Source organism: Amyelois transitella, chromosome 25 (genome assembly GCF_032362555.1).
Source record: "Amyelois transitella isolate CPQ chromosome 25, ilAmyTran1.1, whole genome shotgun sequence".
Taxonomy (NCBI): Eukaryota; Metazoa; Arthropoda; class Insecta; order Lepidoptera; family Pyralidae; genus Amyelois; species Amyelois transitella.
The window spans coordinates 5,177,224-5,200,936 of NC_083528.1; the positions used below are offsets into that span (position 1 = coordinate 5,177,224).

Below are 23,713 nucleotides of genomic sequence, written 5' to 3' on the forward strand. Positions count from 1 at the left end.
CTTTTTTAATTAGGACCACCCTGAACAGGGGGCTTACCATAAACTTTAAGAAAACCATGATAGTTTTCGCCCGTTTTGTTTCAAGCTTAAAATAATGTTGTTCCAAATCATACCATGAACTTTTAAAACAAGATTGTTTTATTCCTGCTTAGTGTTGTGAAAGAACGAAGGATTTATCTATTCCCTGGCGATTGTGAAAGCGAGACACAAGATGTGTTTCGTATAGCTGCGTCACTTTTACGCAGTGTTCCAATTGACTCTCATGGAGCTCTCATGACGACAATACGAAATTTTAATTTCATAATCTCATTTATAAAATATGTGTTTTAAAAGTTAATAAGTGTATGAAAGGTGAATAAAGTATTAAAGTATTAAATCTTAATCATTAAAACAAAATATGGCTTTTGAATTACGTTTCCAAGTGAAATTGTGTACCATACTACAGGCATCATTCGGAACATTTTTTGACGTCACAACAAAACAGTCGGCGCGGCCACTCAAAAAGTCTCTGTGCTTATTCGAAGTAAAGAAAATAATTTGTATTTTTATTAAAACTATGTCTAATTCCAAGTAAGTTTACTCAATTATTGGTGTGTATAATACGGACATAACGTGTGTTGTGAAACTATTTTATTTCTTGCAAATTCATATCATATAAGTATTTTGTTTCGTTAAAAATTTCTCGTAGTAATAACAAGTCAGCTATGTTAAGTGGTATAAGTTTGAAGTGGGTTTTTTTTGCAGCGTTAGGAATCGTCGCGTTTCTATGAGGCAGCTTGAACTTTTGTGGGAATTCTTAAATTCTAATAAAGACATTGCGACTGGTTTTAACCGCTCCTTACAGGCGAAAGAATATTCGGCTAGGAAATGGCAAGAAATCGCCGAAATTCTAAACGCACAAGGAGATGGTGCACTCAAAGATGGAAAAATGTGGTCAAAGGTAACTAAATAAAAATATATAAGGAGGTATATCTAAACATATGTGTCAGTCAATGCATTACTTGGAGACTACTTATCATAACTTATTACATATTTCTTCTAGTACTGGGTGGATTACAAGGCAAAATTAAAAAAAAGGAATGCCGCTCTACATTCATCCAGACGGCGAACCGGAGGAGGATCAGCTAATGAGCCACCTTTGTCCCAAATAGAGGATAAATTTTTATCCATACTAGGAGTAGATTTTGGTCAAGGTATGGCTGGAATCAGAGTGGATCCATTAACAGAGGTAAATAATTGAAGTCATGTCAAAAATGAATGTGTATATATAATTTTTATAATTGTTACTATTTTGTGTACTTTTAGGCACATACTGCAGTAACATCTGAACCTACATCACAGTCCATTTTGACAAGGGAAGGTATGGAAGAACCTTCACTTGTACAACTCGAGGTGTTTGATGATGGTGCAGGACCTTCGCATGAAGTGGATAGGCATATGGACACTGAGCAAGCCATATTGGAGGATCCCTTTCCTGCGGTAGTTGAGGGGGAGAGAGCAGAGAGAGAAGAGCCAGAATTATTGGCACCATCTCCCCAGCCTAGTGGACGCCGCAGCCGCAGCCGCAGCCGCAGCCGCCATGTTTTATCTCGGGAGGACGCTAGGCGTCTTCTCGTGCAGTCGGCCCAAGAAAAAACAGAGGCCAGTGTGCGTAGCAGTAATGCCATGGAGGGTGTGCAGCGAAACCTGGCACTTATTGCCAATAGTCTAAAAACGATACAAGATGATATACGGGATATAAAAAGGTAATGACAACATACTTTTCATCAAAAAATACTTTATTTTAAAGGACTAATATACATATTATAAAATTAATATTAGCTATTAGTGTTATTCTGAAATGAAATCTAAATTAAAAAAAAATTATAACTTAATTTCCGTAAACTTGATTTTAGTAAGTAAAAATCCAAATACCTATGTATTACTGAGAAAATAAATAAAATAATAAGCACTAAAATTTTGTATGTGATTAAAAGTACTACATTATTATTTTCAGCATAATGTCTAGCGCCTTTCCCAGAGCCGCTGAATGAGAGCGTTCCTCACGGCCACACCCTGCTGGAGTGCTACGTTACCACGCCCTCCTTCCGTCACTGGAATACTACTATGTGCAGAATAAATTGCCACTAATCGAGATTCTTCTTGTCTTTCTTCTGTAGTTAACTCTTGCGGAGGTAGCTTGGCTCCATTGCACATATTATGTAATATAACACATGAATTTACAATAGAACCAGCTACCTCTGGTTGATAGTGCAATCTTCTATGTAGTAGTAAACAACGGAATCGTGCTTTTAAAAGACCAATTGTGCGTTCAATTATATTTCTAGTATGCACATGCAAATTTGTATAATGTGCCTCTGGTGTATTTGGTGCTGCATTTAAAACAGGCGTCATCATGTACCGTCTTAATGGATATCCAGAGTCACCTGTAAAACAATTAAATTTTAACTTTTTTTATAATGAAGCTTTTTTTACAAGTTGATGATACTAGCACATCCACCATTATGCCTGCATTATGGTGACAGTTTCATTTATATACTACTTATAAAAATGCAAAATACTTACCAAGAAACCATACATTTTCATTATTACTTAGTTCTTCCATGTAGTCCTTTAAAGGATGACTAGACCAAATGAAAGAGTCATGAGTTGCACCTCCATGACTGGCATCAACACTTATAATTTGCATGTCAGCATCACAAACCTAGAAACAATGTAAATATTTAGTTTTTATATTTATTTACAACCAAATTACTTAGTTATTTAAGATATTCATTTTTGGGCAAAATTATGCCAATTATTAAAAGTTTACTTACCAATTGTACGTTTAGAGAATGGTAATCCTTTCTGCAAAAATATCTGTCTTCATGCTGGTTAGGACGCTCAATAGCAACATGAGTGCCATCAATGCATCCTAATACTCCCGGAATATTAAACTTGTTATGAAATCTAAAACAAGGAATATATTATTTTTATTACCATAAGAAAATGCACGGGATACAATAAAACATTAGTATTTATATTATATTTGTCTTGTATTAAGTTATTTTATATACCTTGTTTTTATTTTGTTTTGTTCATCACTATTATTAGGAAAGTGAATATATTTTTCTCTAAAATATGTATTATTTAGGCACTTTGAAATTTCATTTATGACAGTAGACACAGTTTGCTGAGCTACAAAATGCCCTTGAATCTTTCCTGTAGGTCTTTGATAAGACCCTGTGGCAAAAAATGACAAAGCAGTCAAAACCTGAAAAAAGCAAATACGTAAGTGAAGATAACACAAAGAATCCCCCATATAGATGCACTTTATTCTCATTATGATACATATTCTAAATAAAAGTTTTCTAGGTTTACCTTTGTCTCCACCGACAAGTCAGTAGCTTTTTGTGGTGTTTTAAGGAAAGGTCGAATCTCTTCACATAAATCGCGAGCTAGTGTTTTGGTCAATCGGTACTCCTTAACAAATTGAGCATCCGTGTATATTTCAAACGGATCACATTGATCCCGTAATCGTCTATGCCGCTCCTTTGCTGCCTGCTTCCTCCTTACACTATCTTCATGGTCGTCTTCTTCTTCCAAGTATTCAAAGATCTCGTATTCATTAGCCATTACAAACGTTGTTTTATATATATCACGTAAACAAACACCTTCAAACACTAACGTAACGTAACTAACACAGTGAACACTTTATGCTTACTTATTTCAACACTCAAATGTCTCATAAGGTTTTCAAGTGGTTTGTAAGCATTGAAGGAATCACACTCAATATGAAAAAAGTTTTGTTTCCATGGCATCCGACCAACTTTTTCAAGATCGCAAAAATTGACGTAAAAACAATATTACTAGTTGTCAAATAACGGCTTATAGTACGAAATTGAATGAACGTTTCGTTGTGACGTCATCAAAACTGCTAAGAAATGTAAGCTTAAAGTAATATTGTTTTCTAAGTGTCATGGTACAAATTTCAAAAGTAATATTGAAACAATACTGCTACAAGACATTATGGTAAGCCCCCAGGTCAAGGAAGTGCAGGAAAATTGTTCGCTAAAAATATTTTTTGTTATTTTTAACAATGCATTTTCCTAAATTACAAGTACCTATTGGTTTTTTGTAATAAGAAAATAAAATATTTTTGCGTTATGTTCAAGTGAAGTGCCAAGAGAAAATCAAGATAAAAGAAAAGTAGGTGGATTGTGACAGCAGTGGAAATACCGCATAGGGTTTTTCACCCAAGAAATTAAAATTATTGTCCTAAATGTTGTATTTACTGGCTCGCTATGCAGTCTAAAAGGTTAATACAGCTTTTTGAAAGCATTACGAATGATATTTGTTTTAAAAATAATCGTCATAACATTTGACCCAGTTACGGTGCCGTGTGCGTTGACCTATGGATATGAATGCGGACTAAAGCACGATGTTATTTTTAGAATACAGCTTTGCAGATAATTAAATATTAACAGATGCTGTTCGAGATACTGTATCTGCAACTGATAAAAAAATTGTCTTCTATTTTTAATTCAGAAAGGTAAGTTCTTGTAGTTATTTCTTTTCTTTTGTCTCAATTTTTTTTTTTATTTGTAGTCACATGGATCACACCATATATTATTAAATATTTCATCATAATTACTAATTATATATTTTTTTTAGTTCCCTGTCCAAATAATATTTTTTTTTTCATTAAAAATGAATTTGTCCTGTCTGCAATTTGATGTACAATAAATTATTAATATTTTCAGGTGCAAATGCAACTGTTTTGATAGAACATGATGATGTAGTCAAAGAATTTGAATCGAAAAATAATATTAATATAGAAAATGACTTCCTTTGAAGGGATCAATTTTATTCTTAGAGTTTTGTTTATGAACATATTATAACTCCCTGTTGTGTCAAATCCAATAAATAATTTGGGACATAGTACACTGCCAGTTGTGATTTCCATGAAAATCATAAAATCCCAGATGGACTTATAAAATTCTAAATTTGAAATAGTTGAATGCATATCATCTACTGTAGCAGAATACCTACCTACCAAAGTTGCTACAATTATTGCTGTATGAAAAAAAATATTATGAATTCCAAATTTGAATGTTAGTTTTAGTTCAAAAACACTTGAAATGGTTACTTAGTGGAAGAAGAAAGTTTAGATATTTACTGAAGACAATATGGTATTTTTTGACTGAATCACACAATAAGGAAGGGTTTTTACCTGGGCCTTATGCCCTAAGGCCAGGGTGACACTTGGCAGTGATGAAGAAGCAAAATGTTCGCACTCTATCTCTGATTGTGTGCACATTTACATATTTATTAGTGGGAGCTGCAGTGTTTGATGCATTAGAGTCTACAACGGAGAGACACCGATTTGAAGTTCTACAAGGTTAGTCTATAAATAAGATGAACTTTTTCGTCACCTCTTTCAAAAAATCTCCCAAAATTAAAATATAAGCATCTCCTTGTTTTTATTTTTTGTGCATAAACTTTGATTTATCAAAGGAACATTCATTTCTATAATTTTGTGGATAAATTTAACTTTTCTCTTTCTATATTTTTTATCTATCTGAAAAACATTAGAGTCTCAATGAGGTGTATTCTCTACTGACAATATAAAAAAGTTTTAATTTTTCATGTTATTTTATAAATATAACCTGTAATTAAATCAATCTAAGCACTAAAATCATGGTTTGTTACAGCAATTGAAGGCATAATAATCAGGAAATACAACATAACGGAGGAGGACTTTCGTGTGATGGAGACAGTGGTCCTCAAGTCGGAGCCACACAAAGCCGGCCAGCAATGGAAGTTCACTGGAGCTTTCTACTACGCTACCACGGTTCTCACTACTATTGGTAAGAGATTTACTGTACCGTGTGGTTCCCAGCACCAATATAAAAAAGAATGGGACTACTCCGTCTCACTTCCCGTGGATGTCGTAAGAGGCTAAGGGATAGGCTTATAAACTTGGGATTTTTATTTTAGGTGATGGGGTCACTATAATACCTGTCACTATTAAAATATTAGTTCTATCATCAAGCCAAACAGCTTAATGCGGCCTATCAGTCTCTTTAAGACTGTTGGCTCTGTCTACCACACAAGGGATATAGATGTGACTATATGAATGAATGAATGAATTTACTGCCCTACATCATTGCTGATGTATCCAGCTACATTGTGATCCATAATTTTGAGTCTTTTCTGGATCAAAACCTGTATAGTAAAAAAACTATGGAGAAATAAATAATATTTTTTTTATATGCAGGCTACGGCCACTCCACTCCAGCTACAATTGGCGGGAAGCTTTTCACGATGTTTTATGCCATAGTGGGCATCCCACTCGGCCTCATCATGTTCCAGAGCATCGGTGAGAGGGTCAACAGACTTAGCAGGTAAGTTAATATTTTGTAATTAAACATTTATAATTGGGGCGATCAAAGTATGCAATTGCTCTATTGATACAGTAGTTAAAAGTAAGAAGATCCTTATGAAGGGGTTGTAGTAAGTGGAAAGAGGTAGTCTGCCTGCCCCTCTGGCAAAGAGGCATGATTTTATGTATGTATCCTTGGCTGTTTATTTTACTTCTATTCACACAATAGTAATAGAGTACTAGTAGAATAAAACTTTAATTTTGTATGACTATTTGCATACGCTAATCTCTGGAACTACAAGACAATTTTCAAAAAATTAAGCTATGTTACCCGATTAATTCTGTTATCCCTAACACAGATGAATTCAATTTTATTTATAAACATTATTATTTGTATTGTAACTGACAAAAACATGGCGAACTTGTGAAACACTCACGCATCAACTAGTCTTTACTTATACTTACATATAATAAATCTGTAGAAGGGTCAATTCTGTACATTGAAAAAATAAATAGCAGGGTCTTACTGGATCGATACCAAACCCAAATATGTGATAAAAAAAATTTTTGTCTATCTGTCTGTATGTTCAGGCATCACGTGAAAACTAACGGTTTGATTTCGATGAAACTTGGTATAATTATACTTTATTATCCTGGGCATAAAATGGGATAATATTTATCCTGGAAAAATACGTAAAAAAAAATCTTAATTTTTCAGTTTAATCCATAGACGTTGTTCTGTAAAACCGCAAACACACGTTACGTTACCTGTATTTGGGTCTAATAGATATTTATAAGATGTCTTTGTCAGAGTAAGTCAAAATGGAGAAATAAACCATCCACGCGTAGACCGTTATCCGCGCGGACGGAGTCGCGGGCGGAAGCTAGTTTTCAATAAACATAAACTACCTCTCCTACGTCGCTATAATATGAGAATGATAAAAATCGGGTATTTTTATTAGGTACTAGAGGCCGCCCGCGACTTCGTCCGCATGGAAACCCTATCAATCCCGCGGGAACTCTGGGATAAAAAGTAGCCTATGTGTTATTCTGGGTCTTCAGCTACCTACATACCAAATTTCATGGTAATCGGTTCAGTAGTTTTTGCGTGAAAGAGTAACAAACATCCATACATCCATACAAACTTTCGCCTTTATAATAGTAGTAGGATCTTTCTCCGACATAGTTTACGACGGTGTAAATCTATCGCTTAAGGTCTCTTCCCGCGGGAGTGTGCGATTCCTGGTCTATAAATAAACTAGTATGTGTTTGTTCTGTGTAAAATTTATACGATGTTCTTTCGTATACACTGAAGATAATGAAAAAAAAAAGGGATGAAGAGGGTCGTAGGTCGAACGGTTAAGGTTCTAGGCTAGAATGTGCGAGTAATGCACTGGTTCAAATCCTACCTCCGCCATGTACCAATGACACTTTTTCCGAGTTATGTAGCTACATTGGTGTAAGTACTAACCGATGCTCTTACGGTGAGGGAAACATCGTGGGGAAACCTGCAAATTATGGCAATTAGATGTGTAATCATCATACAATGTGGGTTAAATTATTTTGCTTTGATAAAATTCTATTCTAATATCTATTCTTCTGTCGTGTGGTTTCCCGGCACCAATACAAGAAAGAATAGGACCACTCCATCTTTTTCCCATGGATGTCGTAAAAGGTGACTGAAGGACAAGGACAAACTTGGGATTCTTTTTTAGGCGATGGGCTAGCAACCTGTCACTATTTGGATCTCAATTCTATCATTAAGCCAAATACCTGAACGTGGCCGCTAAGTCTTTTCAAGACTGTTGGCTCTGTATACCCAACAAGGGATATAGACGTGACCATATGTATGTATAAAATTCTAATCTACAATAGTAGTACATGGGCAGTTCCGTGGTGTTTAACATACAATTCCATTACAGCGTTATAATAAAATCAATCAAACGTGCACTGAACTGCAAGCAGATCAACGCTACGGAAGTGGACCTTATATGTGTCGTCACCACGCTGTCTTCGCTCACCATTGCTGGAGGTAAGAAAGTAATTTATTTTACTTGCTCTTGTCTGTGGATTGACTCTCGAGGGAATGTCTACGAATACAATTAACCTATTTTATTCATACTATTTATAAATACTACTAGGTATTAAACGCGCACGTGACGTACGTTTATTTTATCTCGAATCGTCTTACAATGATCTGTGGTCATCGAGCGACTGAAAACCAGCCGGCTATTGCTCCGTTTGGACATTTTACTAATGAAGGTCTAAATAATAAATACATACATATAGTCACGTCTATATACCTGGCAGGATAGACAGCCAACAGTCCGTCATCCATGGGAAATGTGGTCTAAATATTTATGGAGATTTTACCAAAAAATGTTTATTGTGCCCTTCCCTCGACTTGGTACGTTACCTGTATAATAATACCTGTTATCCAAGTAACAGTTATCCAATAAGTAACCTTTAATTTAAATAAAAAGTAAAAGTTAGAAAAAGAAGAAGAAATAAATATGCCATATGTCACATTCCGTCCAGTTGATCGACGTTGCTTTTTCTGACCATAAAAAGAAAAAAGTGTTCTCATAAAATTTCATACTACCACTTTCTTACAACCAGTTTTACATATTTTTTAATACATACATAAAATCTCTATATCCCTTGCGGGGTATACAGTGCCAATGGTCTTGACAAGACTAAATGGCCACGTTCAGGTATTTGGCTTAATGATAGAATTGAGATTCTGTTTTAACCGGTTGCTAACCCATTGCCTGCCTACAAAAGAATCCCAAGTTTTTAAGCCTATCCCTTAGTCGCCTATTACGACTTCCATGGGAAAGAGATGGAGTGGTCCTATTCTTTTTCGATTGGTGCCGGGAACCACAAGAACTCAGCTGTATGAATTCTATAATCTTGGAATTCTTCGGCGATGGGCAACCTTTCACTATATGAATCTCAATTCCATCATTAAGCCGTACAGTTGAATGTGACCTTTCAGTCTTTGTCAAGACCAATAGCTCTGTCTAGCAAGTGATATAGACGTGATTTTATGTATGTGTATGCATTTTTTTACAGGCGCCGCCGCATTTTCTTCTTGTGAAGGATGGAGCTACTTCGACAGTGTATATTATTGTTTCATTACACTCACCACTATAGGTAAGTCTTTATTAGGGTAATAATCAGTTCATGTGTGACTTTTTCCGGGTAATGTTTATTGCTAATTAGGGTTAAGACCTTAATTTACCTGATAGCAAGCAAGATGGGTTGATCCCATTATTATATGGAAAATATTTTTTTTTGTGCCGTGTAGTTCACAACTGGGACTGGATACTGGGACCAATATCTCTCCCATGGATTTCGTAAAAGGCGATTAAGGGGTAGGCTTATAAACTTGGGATTCTTTAAGGCGATGGGCTAAAAAGCTGTCACTATTTGAATCTCAATTCTATCATTAAGCCAAATAGCTGAACGTGGCATATCAGTCTCTTCAAGACTGTTGGCTCTGTCTACCCCGCAAGGGATATAGACGTGATTATATGCATGTATGTATATATTTCATTTGTCCATGTTGTAAAAAACGACTTAGAACAGATTCCGTCAATTCGCCAAGTCATATTTTCGAACCATTTGAACGTAGACTTCATGATTAGATATAAAGTCCACCTGTTGTACATTTTACGTGCATGAAGTCTAAATAAATAAATAAATAATTGTTATTTTTTTTTTTTTTTGGGAACAGAAAATTAAGTCATTTTTTATTAAAACCCAACAGGCTTCGGCGACATGGTAGCCCTGCAGCGTGACAACGCGCTGAACAGAAAGCCTTCGTACGTCATGTTCGCCCTGATCTTCATACTGTTCGGGCTGGCGATAGTGGCCGCCTGTCTCAACCTGTTGGTGCTGCGGTTCGTCACCATGAACACAGAGGACGAGAAGAGGGATCAGCAGCAAGCTGAACAGGTGAGGCTGGCTAGTCTCTGTCTACCCCGCCAGGGTAGAGGTGTGAGAAACTCCAGGAAAATTGATTGATTAAGAATGTGGTGATTGCAAGTGAAAAGGTTACTCTGTCCGTCCTACCGAGAAAGAGTGGGTGAATATGGCTTACTTGTCTCTCTCCAAAAATAACGTTATATCTACCAGATGCTCCTCTTCCCGTGCAGATTGTAATTGTAAAAGTCAATAAAGGGAAAGGCATTGCTCATCTTAAACAACAGCAACCTGCCACTATTTTACACTCAATTCCATCATTAAGCCATACAGCTGATCGTGGTCATAGCATTTTCAAAAGACTGTCGGAATTGTCAACCTTAACTTCTCAGCTGCCTCAGCACTAATCAGTGCACTGGCCTCAACTGCTTAAGCTCTGATCAGCGCTCGCTCTACCGGCCACGTTTTTATTTTATTTTGAGTATTAATGCCTTCCTATTGTTTGGAAATACTTCTTTCTCGCTGGAAAAATTGATTTCCCGCGGGTGCAAATCGCGGCTTCGGCAGCTCAGAGGTTAAGGGATAATTACGTGATTGTATGTTGGTATGTGTGCATAAAAAGTGATGTGTCATGCGCAGGCGCAGCAAGTGGCGGTGCGGCTGGAGGGCGACGTGATCACGGCGGACGGCGCCGTGCTGCGCGGCGTGTCGCGCGGCACGCGCCTGCCCGCCGGCCCGCGACAGCTCGCAGGTCACTACTCCCTATCAATCTATCAATCCCGCGGGAACTCCGGGATTAGAAGTATTCGGGGTCTTCAGCTACCTACATACCAAATTTCATCGTAATCGGTTCAGTAGATTTTGCGTGAAAGAGTAACAAACATCCATACTGAAATACTCACAAACTTTCGCATTTGTAATTTTGGAAGGATTTTACACACATTTCTAAGTTTTGACTTTAGTTTAACGGACATTTCTGACGTTTTAGACACTTTAACTTAAGTTTTAGGGACATTTCTAACTTTAATCTGACATTAAAGACCCATTTATAATTTTTGAAGTACATTTTAGACACGTTCTTACTTTTAACTTTCATTTAATACATATTTCTAACTTTTAACTCCAGTTTTGCTCGTGGAGTTTGAAGTCTCGGGGTGCACTAAAATATAATTCCTTTCGTTCGTTCCCACAGGATTTCTCGTTGACGTCAGTCGTACTCTAATAGTTTATATACAAAAGTGGAGCTTTAGGAACCATCTAAAATGTATAATGCCCAACACTTTCTGAACCCAAATCAAATCATATTACAATCGCACATCCTTCTACGGTCGCCAAACATTAAGTAACCATTTTAACCATTTTTCAGGCGACACGTCTCTCGTTCCCCTGTACGTCGATGAGGAGTACGCGCCGAGCGTCTGCAGTTGTTCGTGCAATTGTTTCGGACCTAACAAGTGAGTGGAATATACTTTAAATAAATTTTAATTAAATTTAAATACATGTTAATTCAATTTAAATACTTGTTAATTCAATTTAAATACTTGTTAATTCAATTTAAATACTTGTTAATTCAATTTAAGTACATGTTAATTCAATTTTAATACATTTTAACTAACTTATTTATAACAACAGAACACAAAGTAGGAATACAAAACTATCCAAAATGGTTTCCAGTTTGGAGAGGGCATACCGATATTCTATCAATATTGTCCTGATTTCTTACTTACATACATAAAAATTATGCCCCTTTCCCGGAGCCTTAGGCAGTGACTACACCTATTCACTCGTCACGATCTCTGCATACCACTTTCGCTTCATCCACATTCATAACTGTCTTCATGCATACTCGACGGTTTCTAGTACCCTTGACCTGGCCTTAATTACATATTTGTGTAATATTAACTCAAAAAATTTCAGGTCGGTACCGTACAGGGACCCACTATCGCCGGTCCCGCCCACAAACATCAAGCAGATCAAGTCCAAAAACTACCGCGAGCTGGGCAGCATACCGCGGTTCATCGAAAAGTCTTCCTCAAAAACTAGATCGCAATCCTTAAGACTCAATTCTGCGTCCGGATACTTATACATGAACGCGAGAAACGACTTCCAACTAGACCCCGAAGACTTCAGGGAAATCGTGTCGAAAAGAAGAGAACAATTGCGCAGAGGAATGATGATGTACGACATGAGATGCAACAACAACGAACAGTACCTCAACCCGTACAGGCACAGCATCAGCACCAAAATAGAACTCAGTCCGCACAGCTCCTCCTTGTATTCCATGAATATGAGATCAGAGAACAGGAGCAACGATCCCTTAGTCGATGATTACGATTCAGAGAAATCCAGTTACGCCAAAAAGAAACTAATGAAGAACATAGCTAGGAACACGAGCAACAAGAAAGAGAATTATTTCTATGATGATGCCGTACTGCATTTTGATGATGAGTATGCATTTGACGGTTCAATATTGTTTGCGAAGAGAAGAAAATCAATAGATAGGAATTGGGAGGAGTACGCTTGTGAGATGCCAAGGAATTCAACGTACGGTGCTGACCAAGTGTCGAACGATGGCAGTTATGGGTACTATTTGCCCGATGAAGAGGAACAGGAGCAGTATTTTGTCAATGATACGTTAACATTCAATTTGCCTCCGCATAGAGCGAGTATTTAGTGAAATTTTGTGCCAAAGACGATGCCAAAATGTAGGTTAGTGTTAGTAAACTCAATAAATGGGCCAATTAATTAATTAGACATTTACAATTTCGCGGGTGTACCGTCGGAGTTTCACTTCTGATTGCGGTGAGTTTAACATTTATACATATTATCACGTTTATATCTCATGTGGGGTTGACAGAGCCAACAGTCTTGAAAAGACCGAAAGGCCTCTTACAGCTGTATGGCTGTATAATGGAATTTAGATTCAATTAGTGACAGGTTGTTAGCCCATCCCCTACAAGAAGAATCCCAAGTTTATGAGCCTATACCTTAAACACGTTTTTAAGTTTTAATACATTGTGTTGTGTTTTGAATGCAGAGTCTCTAACGCTGTGGTAACGTCAGTGACAAGATTTTGAAATTGTGTGATTAGTCTCTCTAATTTATACATTACCTGTATATAAAATATATTATTTTTAGTTGGTAACCCATAACACAAGTCTTCAAGTTTGGGGTCACCTAAAATAGTTTAAATCTAGTTGATTTATCTAATATACTTCAACAGTTGCTTGTGATATAAACTCTTTGCTAGTTACATAAATCTATTTATATTGAAACATTAAAAAAAAAACAGTTTCAACTCACCCCGCACCAATTAGAAGTGAAAACTCGACAGGAGTGTAGTTTCGGGTTTAAAGTTATAGCTTTTACACTAAGGTGGATTAATCGCGTTTTTATTACTCAGAGCTTGGCTTGCTGTAGATATTGTAATATAGTTTTAAAGATGGCTTGTGCAGCGAATGGTATATAAGCTGTCGCATACTATACTTTGTACAAGATTTATGTTCCATATAAGCACTATTATATACTCCATTCAGTTACATTTAAACTCACAAGCTTGTATTATTTATTTTAAGAACAACATGATTTTCTATAGTGAATAAATGAGGTATAGTATGCTTAAGCTTTTCAGAAGTAGGTGATAAACTGTTTTGTTGGGTCAAAACTTCAAAGTTATTATTTTTTTACCAAATTCATTCCATTTCAACCTATTATATTGACAGAAACCTTCGTTCTTTGCACCAAGCAATAACTAAAATATTTTTAAAGTTGATAAAGCACTTAACGATGTGGCCTGGTACTGATATTAATTATTTAAAATAATAAATACAGTAGATACGTAAAAAAATTACAGTCAGTAAATTGATGTCAACAATATTACTATGTTAGTACTAATAACAATTATTAATAATAGTAACGGTAAAATTCAAGCTTTCTAAGCTATATAAGAATCCGGAAAAGCAGTACTTTTACGGCAGATCAGCTTTCTATACACTTCATTTGGCAGTAAACTAGATTTCACATTGATTAGAATAATGAATAATATGTATTTAGAACATTTTTGGTTGTTAGCAAAAACTTTATCATACATATAAAAAAACAGTCAACATAGATTAACGAAAACAAATAATTAACAATCGCGGACTTATCCCTGTGAAGGATTTTTTCCATTTAACCATGTATATCTATTATAAAAAAATACTAACAAAATTAAAACAACTAAATGCTGCCACTAAAAAGACTTAGTCTGAAGCAAAGTCAACTCTTTCTAATTTTAATGTTTTATTTAAGCAAATTATTTGTAAACGTTTCAATTTACTGACATGTGGAAATCGTTATTGGACTGCTTCAAGCGTCACGGTATTTTAGAATTGCATATAAGAAGCTGAGTGTTTACCTAATTGATATATAAAATATATATATCTCATCTAGATTCAATAGTCTGAAATAATGGTTTCGCTGATTATTTTACATTAGTATATGTCGTCCAATATTATGACAAAAAAGTGATTGAAAATTCTTAATGTGCCAAATTTATATTCCACATAGGTACGTAATACTTACTAACCATAATGTCAGTACTATATGTCACAATTTAGTCAATTTAATGTAAACCACATTTAAAGCTGTAATCTATGCTTACGTCCGAGTTTTCTCGTGACTATTGACTCTGTCTACCCCTTGAGACAAATCACATCAGATATGTTATTAAATACTGTTATATGCGAACTCTGCTTATTTAATATTTCTAACTATTGACTCTAGATTATGTGAAATTAAAAAATAATAGATATGTTTAGTGCATTTATTTCCAAATTTGTTATATACTACATATATTATATTTAAAAAACGATGCCATAAATAACAAAATTCTATAGATAATCTCAAAGATTGTTTTATTAATAAGTTTATAAGCAAAACATGGTTTTTAAAAAACATTATGTTAATGTCTTGCCAAATTTATTTATAAAGAAAATGGTCTCATATGACTATAAATTTTTAACATTACAGTTCAAAATATTTGAATGAAATATTGAAAAATTAAATGTTAATTCAAAAAATTGCGTCAAAACGCAATGTTAAATATGTCCTATCCATAAAATTTTATTACTCTTAAAACCATATTGGTTTTGTTCTAACCTTTTTGCTTTGAGCATTCAGTAAAACTGAATATGTTATGAAAAGCAGTTATTTGCATATAATTGATTTTAAAATGTGTTGGTTATAAATTTTAGGTTAACAGTAGGTATGTACTTAAAATTTTGTATATCGCATCGGCAATATTCGAGAGCACAGAATAACAAAACCTACCGCCGTATCATCAACCCGAAAGAAAACTCAATAAAATAATGACTTTATTACAAGTCCATATAACTTAAAATGCAAGTTTTCTGCTATCTCTCTCATAATATCGGACAGTTAGCGGGTTCAAATGGTGCGCTCTGATAGGATGACAGGCTCAAATATTTTCGCGCCAAACAAAAATTAGACATCAGTGTAACTTATAAAAATGGATAACACTGTAATTACAAGTTTTACACAACTTGCTTATGTAACTTTGAAAATTTTACGTAGGTTTTTACATACTGAGATATAAAAGGAAATACTAGATTTTTCTCCTTACAAACGATTTCCCTAGTCAACCATTACAAGTTACAAGTCACATAAAAATGGCAAACCATTGATTGAAAATAAGCATGTGTTTGTTAAGAGAAATGATATGTCTTCGCTATATTAAATGTAAGAAAACTTCCAGTATTGTTTTGCTGTGATATTTTTGTTGTATTTATCCTACTTATTTGTAATTAATGTAAATATAGTTAGTGTTAATGGATATGAGCGAAAGAAGTTGAATAATTATGCTTATTTGAAATTATGCGAATCAGGCAGCTATATACTATTTTATAAGTTTTAAATTAGAATTCTTTTTATGAGGTTTGGTTAATGTTGCTGTTTTATTATAAAATCTGTTCAAGGGATTCTGAAATCAGTACTACCTATTACAAAAAATGCTACTGTGTTTCTATTAAGTTTCTTTCCATACGATGAACATGCGCTCGCTTTCTTGCGAGCTTATATTATAAATTTCTGGGTTAGGTTGAATAAAATAAAAAAACGTTAGACGATCAACCCAGGAATTTTTGTTGAAATTGTGGATATTTTTATTTGCAAACATCTAGTCATTCTTCTGTAATTTTTTTGTGTCAGATAAAATAGTCACAAACAAATTATTCCCGCTCTCGTTCGATGAACGCAATAGCTATAAGTTTAGAGTATCATTATTCATTTGCAAGCATCTAGTCATTTTTCGTAATTTATATTGTTTTAAAGGTGATAATTATGGATTCCACGTCTTGTAAATTATAATTTACATGAGCGAATTAATAATATAGTGAGTCAATATAACAAGTGATTTTTAAAATAGACACGAACTGTCTATTATTGTGAACTTGTGTCTTCTTTATTGAATGTGAGTTAGAGTTTCCAGTGCGGTCGAGCCACGAAGAAAAATCCCAACTGTATCTAGGAGGGCTTTCTTTGAATTTTGGCGCGAACATTCCTATTGTATAGTATTTAATGAACGTTAAAATGGTACGTGAGCTAAATGTAATTTTAAATGCAAATACATATAATATAAATCGAATTTCATTTAAAATAAGTTTCTTTTTATTTATGTCTCCCTCTATCGTATCATAACTCTATAGTATGGGTTGGCGCACCCCGGGTTCCTCTCTAGAAATATGAGGATGTAACTGGGACTAACGGCTGGAGGAAGAAGAAGCAAGTCACTGGAAGTGCTCCATGCTGAAACGGCCCTATATACTTGTATGCCACCCAAATACTGAGAATACTATCAAAAGCTTCTCATGCAATTGAGAGAGGTGTACAAATAGACTTTTCGGTCGACCGTTAGTCTGAGCCGGAAACAATGCTTAAATCCGTTGGAGAAACAAAGAAAACCTACGTGGTTAAAATATATCAAATAAACAGACCCCGTTTGCTCTATTCCAAATTTAATAAAGATCCGTCCAGCGCTCAGCCGTGTAAGCGTATAATATAAAATGTAATATAATATGGATACAATTCACAACTTTCATACATATATATGGTATCTTATATATAAAATTCTCGTGTCACAATGTTAGTTTCCGTACTCCTTGACCGATTCTCATGAAATTTTGTGAGCATATTGAGTAGGTCTGAGAATCGGCCAACATCTATTTTTCATACCCCTTAGTGATGTCCCTTAACATTTTTTTTTAACTAGAAATTACTTAAAAAAATATTTTCAAAACAACGTTTGCCGGGACAGCTAGTAATTAATAATCAACTATATTTTGTAAATAAGACAGATTTTAATGTTAATTAAATATTTATTCTTAATAATATGAATGTAGTACATTATATTGGTATGTACATCAACTCTATCGTGTTACGGTGAGTTCCTTTTCCTTGTTAATTTAATTGCCATAAAACCGCTGTCGAGAAATTGCTTGCTCCAGCGCGGGGCTGTAACACATGCGATCGTGGTGTGAAGCCAGCTCTGGCATTTTGATTGACACGTACCCATTTAAAATGTTACATACATTCATACATAAAATCACGCCTCTTTCCCGGTAGGCAGAGACTACCTCTTACCACTTGCCACAATTTTTGCATACTTCCTTCACTTCATCCACATTCATAACTCTCTTCATGCAAGCTCGGCGGTTTCGGGTACTTTTGACCTGACCCTTTACCAGGAGCCCTTAAAATTAAATGTTTATGTGCCTATATTAAATGTCTACTTTTCTTTTACAACAATTGCACTTTTGAACACGATTCTTCAACTTGTAATGAAACTTGTTATGACAAGTATTGCATTTATAAACTTTTTGCCCACTATTTATCTTTAAGTGATATCTGAGAGCATCTTTATTTATATATTGTCGTTGACAAACGTCACATTTATATGGTTTCTCACCAGTATGAGTTCTCAAATGTATTTCCCAATTGTGCCGAGAAATGAACCGCCGCTTGCAAATGTTGCATTCAAATGGTTTCTCGTCGGTGTGAATTTTTAAATGCCTTTGCAAGTGATGCTTTCTTCTAAATCGGTTTCGACAAACATGACACTCGTGAAGTTTCTCAGACGTGTGTGTCTTTAAATGTTCTTGCAAATGATGCTTTCTAAAAAAATTCCGTTGACATATATTACATTCAAAAGGTTTTACACCGGTGTGAGTTTTTAAATGGCGATTCAATTCGTAGGTACCACAATATCTTTGTTCACAAACATTACATTTATATTTTCCATTGCCCGATTTCGCCTTATTTGATTTGTGCCGCTTTTGAATTCGTTTTGTCATATTCTCTTCAGGTGCTACCACTATTTCATATACGAGTTCCATATCCTCGCTTTTGATAGCCACAGCGCCATCTGAAATTTAAAAAATAGGTGAATTACTCGAACTTACATCGTGACTTGACATTGAAATTATTTTGACGTAATATTATTTCGGATGGATGGATGATCACTCAATACCTACGAGGTTGATATTTAAATATTTACAGGCAAAGCCAGCTGGCATATTTTATACCATTGTCTTAGTATATAAAAACATTGAAACTAATTTTATCGTAAAACTATTATTGTTTTTCGGTTTTCTTAAATATAGTGCATTTGATTATTTCTCTCAGTTCTCATATATAAAGTTATTAGGAAACAAGATGAATTTGAATACATGACTTTAAGGTTGTGATCGATATAAAAGCTGGTAAATGACACTTGTGAAATAGGAAGACAGCTGCATATATCATTCTGACTGCAGTTAGAGTTAATGTATATCTTTAAATTTGGAGGTGCGAAGGAAGTATGCAGGGATCGTGGCAAGTGGAAAGATGTAGTCTCAGCCTACCCCTCCAGTAAAAAGACGTGATTTTAACTATGTATTTTATGAATAAATTATCAAATGAATGGTGTATATAAAATACCATCAGAATTAACTGTGCCCATAATAAAATCTGGGCCATGTGGCTGCAATTCACCCGCACTCTTTAAGGCTATGCTATCGCCTTCACTGTGGTCATCCTCAGCTGCCGTAGACTCCTCTTCTCCTGGGTGCTCGGAGTCAGGATCTAAAAATTAATATCATCATATTTTTTTTTTATAATTTTTATTTTCCTAGTTGTTCCTGGCACCGATACGACAACAACACACTAATTGTAATAAAAGTGTATGTTTACTCTTTTTGAAACAAAGATGTGATAGGCTTGTAAACTTGGGATTCTTCTTTCGAGTGATGGGCTAGCAACCTGACTGTTTGAATTTCAATCTTATCATTAAGCCAAACAACTGAACCCCTGAACGCGCGAAAAGCTATTGCTGTTTCGCTTTTTATTATGACGTGAAACGGAATAGCAATAGTTTTTCGCGGGAAATAAAAGGCTTCGTGCGTGTCTTGCTACAGTGGCAGACCAAGAAGCTTAATAGCAGAGAGTGCAACACGAAACATTCCACGATGAGAAAGAGATAACTTACAATCTGACACCTCAACTTTGAAGCCACACGCTGCATAATGCAACTCATTTTTGACCTCTACATCTGCCAGGGTATCTTCGCTGTCAAGCTTGGGTGGCTTACTGAGAATTGGAAGAGAGTCAATACATTCTGCAGTCGTTGTGACTAGGTTTCCACACAGTCCGTTATCCTTGCGGTTTACTAGGGATACTGATCTCTTTGTGAGCTGAAAATAAATCAATAAGTAGGAATATAGAATATTAGCTTTAGTAGTAGTGGTGGATTAGGTTTCATTTCATTTATCCTCTTTTTCAAAATTTTCCCATTTTCTCACAATAAAAATTGGCACTTGTGCTTCCTTGCTTTGGTCAACAACTATTTATGCAAAAAAAATATTACATTAAATGGATGCGAGATACAAGACAAAAGCCTCCAATATTGTATAAACAAAAGAATGCATCTGTCTGCCTAATTACATAAAAATAAAGAATATAAGATGATTGAGATGTAAAGAATTCTGATTACTTGAGAATTTCGCTTCAACAGTACTGTCAAAATTTCTTCAGCTTTCGCTGATGTGACCATAAACTTGTAGCACTTCTTCAGCTGGGCATAGCAGATGTAACAAGCTGTTACTGGTCGCAGGTCAGGAGTCAGAAGCTGAAATCACAATTTTAAATTACTGTTATCATGTTTTTAAAAAAACTGAAAATTTTTATTAATCCACACTTAGGTATAATAAAAAGAAAAGATTTGCTTGTTTGTAATGAATAAACTCAAAACTATTCAAAATATGTTACTGAAATAAACACAGATAGAATAGACCTTTAGGAATAAGATAGGCTTTAATACTCTTTTTCCTCATAATTCCCACAGGAGCATAAGCTAGTAAATTATATATTGTGTGCCAACTTAAAAGCATGGATTTTTTTTTTCACAAGTATTTTGTATTTGGTAACTCTCTTCGCCGTCTTAATGTCTCTTTTTATCATTCAAGTTACAGATTTCATCTAGTTTGGGATGAATTCCAGGAGCGTACCTCAATTTTATGTAATTTGTTGGCAAAACTGTTACAGTTATTTTACTATAAAAAAAATATCATTAAACCATTCATTTTACCAGTTAAGGCCAGAACTGTTACTGACAAAGTTAAACAATGTATGGCTGAAACTACTGGGTGTAAGAAGATGAAATTTGGTATTGTTACTATTTATTATCTAGGAAAGTGTAGCACTTAAGAGATTATCTTTGGAATTTTAGTGGGAATGTGTTAGTAACAAAGAATTTTTAGGCACAGGTGCAAATAGTTAAAAACAGTCAAAACTTACAGGAGTTCTTGTGATCCTCTCAAATACAAGCTGTAAGGTATCGGCAATCGGTAACAGCCGCAAGTTGAACGACAAACAAATACGGCATATCGGTGCATACTCGTTCATTATAATTTATCACATTCACACGCTCCACAAATAATTATAATTTACCTAGATCCGGAAAAATTTATTTAGTGTTGCATTGCATTGGATCACAGATATTAATATTTGACTATGACGAGACGATGGAGCGGACTTAAAAAGCGATTTGCATAAATAAGCGCTAACCCTCTAAAGATTAGCACAAACTAAAGCTATCTTCAAAATATAATCTTCATTTACTTTTTTTGCGCATCTATTCTACATCCCCGGAATCATTCTGAAACCTTGGCAGGCAGCAAAAGGGGCGCTAACATAGATATTAGACCGCAACCAAAGGAAGATCTTTCCCCAGGCAATGCGTATATTTTTTTCCAGATTTCGCCACAATGATAGCTTCAGACTTGCGCCTAATGTGGTAGGTAAGTTGCCCACACTTTATTGTTTGTTGTTGTGTTGTGATCTCTGTGACTGACACTAACGATATTGACGCTTGATCTTGTGTTGACGTTGACATGTGGTTAACATTTATTTTTTAATATATGATTGATTATGATTAAGTTCATGGGAGGTAGATAAATAAATAAATAAATATATACGGGACAAATTACACTGATTGAGTTAGCCTCGAAGTAAGTTCGAGACTTGTGTTACGAGATACTAACTCAACGATACTATATTTTATAATAAATACTTATATAGATAAACATCCAAGACCCAGGCCAATCAGAAAAAGTTCTTTTCTCATCATGCCCTGGCCGGGATTCGAACCCGGGACCTCCGGTGTCACAGACAAGCGTACTACCGCTGAGCCACAGAGGCCGTAAAAGGTAGGTACCTAAATAATGAAAATGTCTGGAGAATCTGGAAAATAAAAGGTAGGTAACGTTATATCCTCACGTCTCTGGGTCTTCGTGGTGCGCTATTGATTGAATATCTTGAATAATTCCGGTCTATCCCACTATTCCCATTGAGTTGTTACATGGTGGTCAGATTTTAAACGAAACGACTCTAGTCTACTAATTGCACATCTTTAATAAAAGGCAAGACGTTTAATCTAGTGGAGCTTAATATAGCTAAACAGGATTTTTGACATGGTTATTAAAAAACATGATTTGTTGCGGCAGACTTTTGCAAACTTCAGTGTGGATTTGTACGGTACCTACTTATTTTTCCTCGTCGCCTACCCAATATTGGATCATGGTAACATTATGTACATATACTACTCTGTCAAGAAAGTAGCAGGAAAAGATCAATAATACACAAACTGTTTGTTATTCATCCCAATTTATTTTATCACCTTCAAAATATGCTCCTTTAGAAACGATACACTTACGCCAACGAATAATTCAATCATCAAAACATTTTTTAAACGCTGTTTCCGGAATTGAGGTCAGTTCTCGCCGCGAATTCTCTTTTATGTCTTCTACCGATTGAAAACGGGTGCCACGAAGTGGTAATTTGAGTTTAGGAAAAAGAAAAAAGTCGGCTGGAACCATATCTGGTGAATATGGTGGTTGCTCGATGGTATTTGTTGAGTGTTTGGTTAAAAATTCGTTCACAATGATGGCCTTGTGCGAAGGTGCATTATCATGGTGCAAAATCCAAGAATTTTCTTTCCACAAATCTGGCCTTTTTCGTCGGATTTGCTCTCTTAAACGCCGCATAACACTCAAATAATATTCCTTATTTACCGTTTGACCTTCCGGCAAGAATTCCGAGTGCACAACACCGCGATAGTCAAAGAAAACAGTCAACATGACTTTGACTTTTGAACGACTTTGGCGTGGTTTTTTCGGTTTCGGTTCAGTTGGAAGGCGCCACTCCGAAGCTTGTTGACTAGTTTGCATGTCAAACTCGTAAACCCACGTCTCGTCACCAGTAACAATGCGTTTCATGAATGTTGGGTCGGAATTGACTCGTTCTAGCATGTCCTCAGCGACTCTCATGCGATTGAGTTTTTGAAAAAAATTCAGGTCTTTTGGGACTAGCCGAGCGGCAACATGTTTCATACCCAAATTATTAGTTAAAATGGTACGGATCGACTCGTGAGATACAGAAAGTTCGGTGGCTATCTCTCTCAAAGTTGAATGAGGATTTTCAGTCACTATTTCCTTCACTTTTGCGATGTTAACTTCAGTTGCAGACGTTGATGGCCTACCATCACATCTCGACCGCTTTTGAACGCTTTGTACCACTCATAAGCACGAGTTTTTGATAAAGTCGATTCACCGTAAGCCTTCTGTAACATTTTCAGTGACTCCGAACACGATATTCCATTGGCAATGCAAAATTTAAGACAAACTCTTTGTTCGATGTTTTTATCCATTATGAAATTAGCAATACACACTAGATATGATATAACTAAAAATAGCACTGTATTTAATGTAAACAACAGATGCAACTCAAACTCCGCGCCAAAATGGAAAACAGTTGTGCCAATCTAACAACAACAAAAAAAAAACAAAAATTTGAATTTGGAACCATAAATAAATAATCCATTCCCGATACTTT

The 23,713-nt window shown here is 35.3% G+C and overlaps 4 protein-coding genes across 5 annotated transcripts; 2 read left to right on the forward strand and 2 right to left on the reverse strand.

Annotated features, from left to right (window-relative positions):
• Nucleotides 1-354: 354 nt before the first annotated feature.
• LOC106135098 (uncharacterized) lies at nucleotides 355-2,133 on the forward strand. Its single transcript, XM_013335295.2, has 5 exons — nucleotides 355-570; nucleotides 745-940; nucleotides 1,043-1,228; nucleotides 1,306-1,745; nucleotides 1,997-2,133. Exons 1-5 carry the CDS (start codon nucleotides 398-400, stop codon nucleotides 2,031-2,033), a joined length of 1,032 nt encoding a protein of 343 aa, XP_013190749.2. The 5' UTR covers nucleotides 355-397; the 3' UTR covers nucleotides 2,034-2,133.
• LOC106135097 (putative nuclease HARBI1) lies at nucleotides 2,005-4,008 on the reverse strand. The gene is made up of 5 exons (XM_013335294.2): nucleotides 3,361-4,008; nucleotides 3,057-3,253; nucleotides 2,817-2,949; nucleotides 2,566-2,704; nucleotides 2,005-2,426 (listed from the first exon to the last, which is right to left on the reverse strand). Exons 1-5 carry the CDS (start codon nucleotides 3,613-3,615, stop codon nucleotides 2,005-2,007), a joined length of 1,146 nt encoding a protein of 381 aa, XP_013190748.2. The 5' UTR covers nucleotides 3,616-4,008.
• Nucleotides 4,009-4,018: 10 nt separating this feature from the next.
• On the forward strand, nucleotides 4,019-15,138 carry LOC106143475 (potassium channel subfamily K member 9). Its single transcript, XM_060951593.1, has 10 exons — nucleotides 4,019-4,531; nucleotides 4,743-5,380; nucleotides 5,694-5,849; nucleotides 6,260-6,386; nucleotides 8,287-8,396; nucleotides 9,440-9,520; nucleotides 10,137-10,324; nucleotides 10,931-11,042; nucleotides 11,658-11,745; nucleotides 12,209-15,138. The coding sequence occupies exons 2-10, from the start codon at nucleotides 5,254-5,256 to the stop codon at nucleotides 12,963-12,965; spliced, it is 1,746 nt and encodes a 581-aa protein (XP_060807576.1). The 5' UTR covers nucleotides 4,019-4,531; nucleotides 4,743-5,253; the 3' UTR covers nucleotides 12,966-15,138.
• Nucleotides 15,139-17,058: 1,920 nt separating this feature from the next.
• LOC106143480 (zinc finger protein 454) lies at nucleotides 17,059-21,669 on the reverse strand. 2 transcript variants are annotated; one of them, XM_013345584.2, is made up of 6 exons: nucleotides 21,443-21,669; nucleotides 21,119-21,271; nucleotides 20,316-20,450; nucleotides 19,812-20,016; nucleotides 19,265-19,408; nucleotides 17,059-18,710 (listed from the first exon to the last, which is right to left on the reverse strand). In XM_013345584.2, exons 2-6 carry the CDS (start codon nucleotides 21,224-21,226, stop codon nucleotides 18,067-18,069), a joined length of 1,236 nt encoding a protein of 411 aa, XP_013201038.1. In that variant the 5' UTR covers nucleotides 21,227-21,271; nucleotides 21,443-21,669; the 3' UTR covers nucleotides 17,059-18,066. The 2 variants fall into 2 exon arrangements, with proteins under 2 accessions (XP_013201038.1, XP_060807642.1); XM_060951659.1 differs by having other exon boundaries at nucleotides 17,060-18,710; nucleotides 21,119-21,669.
• Nucleotides 21,670-23,713: the final 2,044 nt, after the last annotated feature.

Bases quoted from the DNA above. Each gene is read 5' to 3' on its own strand.
- LOC106143475 (XM_060951593.1), top strand. From the start codon at position 5,254: ATGAAGAAGCAAAATGTTCGCACTCTATCTCTGATTGTGTGCACATTT. The intron at 6,387-8,286 runs GTAAGTTAATAT...ATTCCATTACAG, and splicing joins AGGGTCAACAGACTTAGCAG to CGTTATAATAAAATCAATCA. The intron at 10,325-10,930 runs GTGAGGCTGGCT...TGTCATGCGCAG, and splicing joins ATCAGCAGCAAGCTGAACAG to GCGCAGCAAGTGGCGGTGCG.
- LOC106143480 (XM_013345584.2), bottom strand. From the start codon at position 21,226: ATGAACGAGTATGCACCGATATGCCGTATTTGTTTGTCGTTCAACTTG. The intron at 20,451-21,118 runs GTAAGTTTTGAC...TTGTGATTTCAG, and splicing joins AGAGGATCACAAGAACTCCT to CTTCTGACTCCTGACCTGCG. The intron at 18,711-19,264 runs GTATTTTATATA...TTTAAATTTCAG, and splicing joins GGGCACAGTTAATTCTGATG to ATGGCGCTGTGGCTATCAAA.
- LOC106135097 (XM_013335294.2), bottom strand. From the start codon at position 3,615: ATGGCTAATGAATACGAGATCTTTGAATACTTGGAAGAAGAAGACGAC. The intron at 3,254-3,360 runs GTAAACCTAGAA...TGCTTTTTTCAG, and splicing joins ACTTGTCGGTGGAGACAAAG to GTTTTGACTGCTTTGTCATT. The intron at 2,705-2,816 runs GTAAGTAAACTT...CATTGTTTCTAG, and splicing joins ATTCTCTAAACGTACAATTG to GTTTGTGATGCTGACATGCA.
- LOC106135098 (XM_013335295.2), top strand. From the start codon at position 398: ATGGCTTTTGAATTACGTTTCCAAGTGAAATTGTGTACCATACTACAG. The intron at 571-744 runs GTAAGTTTACTC...TTTTTTTTGCAG, and splicing joins AAAACTATGTCTAATTCCAA to CGTTAGGAATCGTCGCGTTT. The intron at 1,229-1,305 runs GTAAATAATTGA...GTGTACTTTTAG, and splicing joins GAGTGGATCCATTAACAGAG to GCACATACTGCAGTAACATC.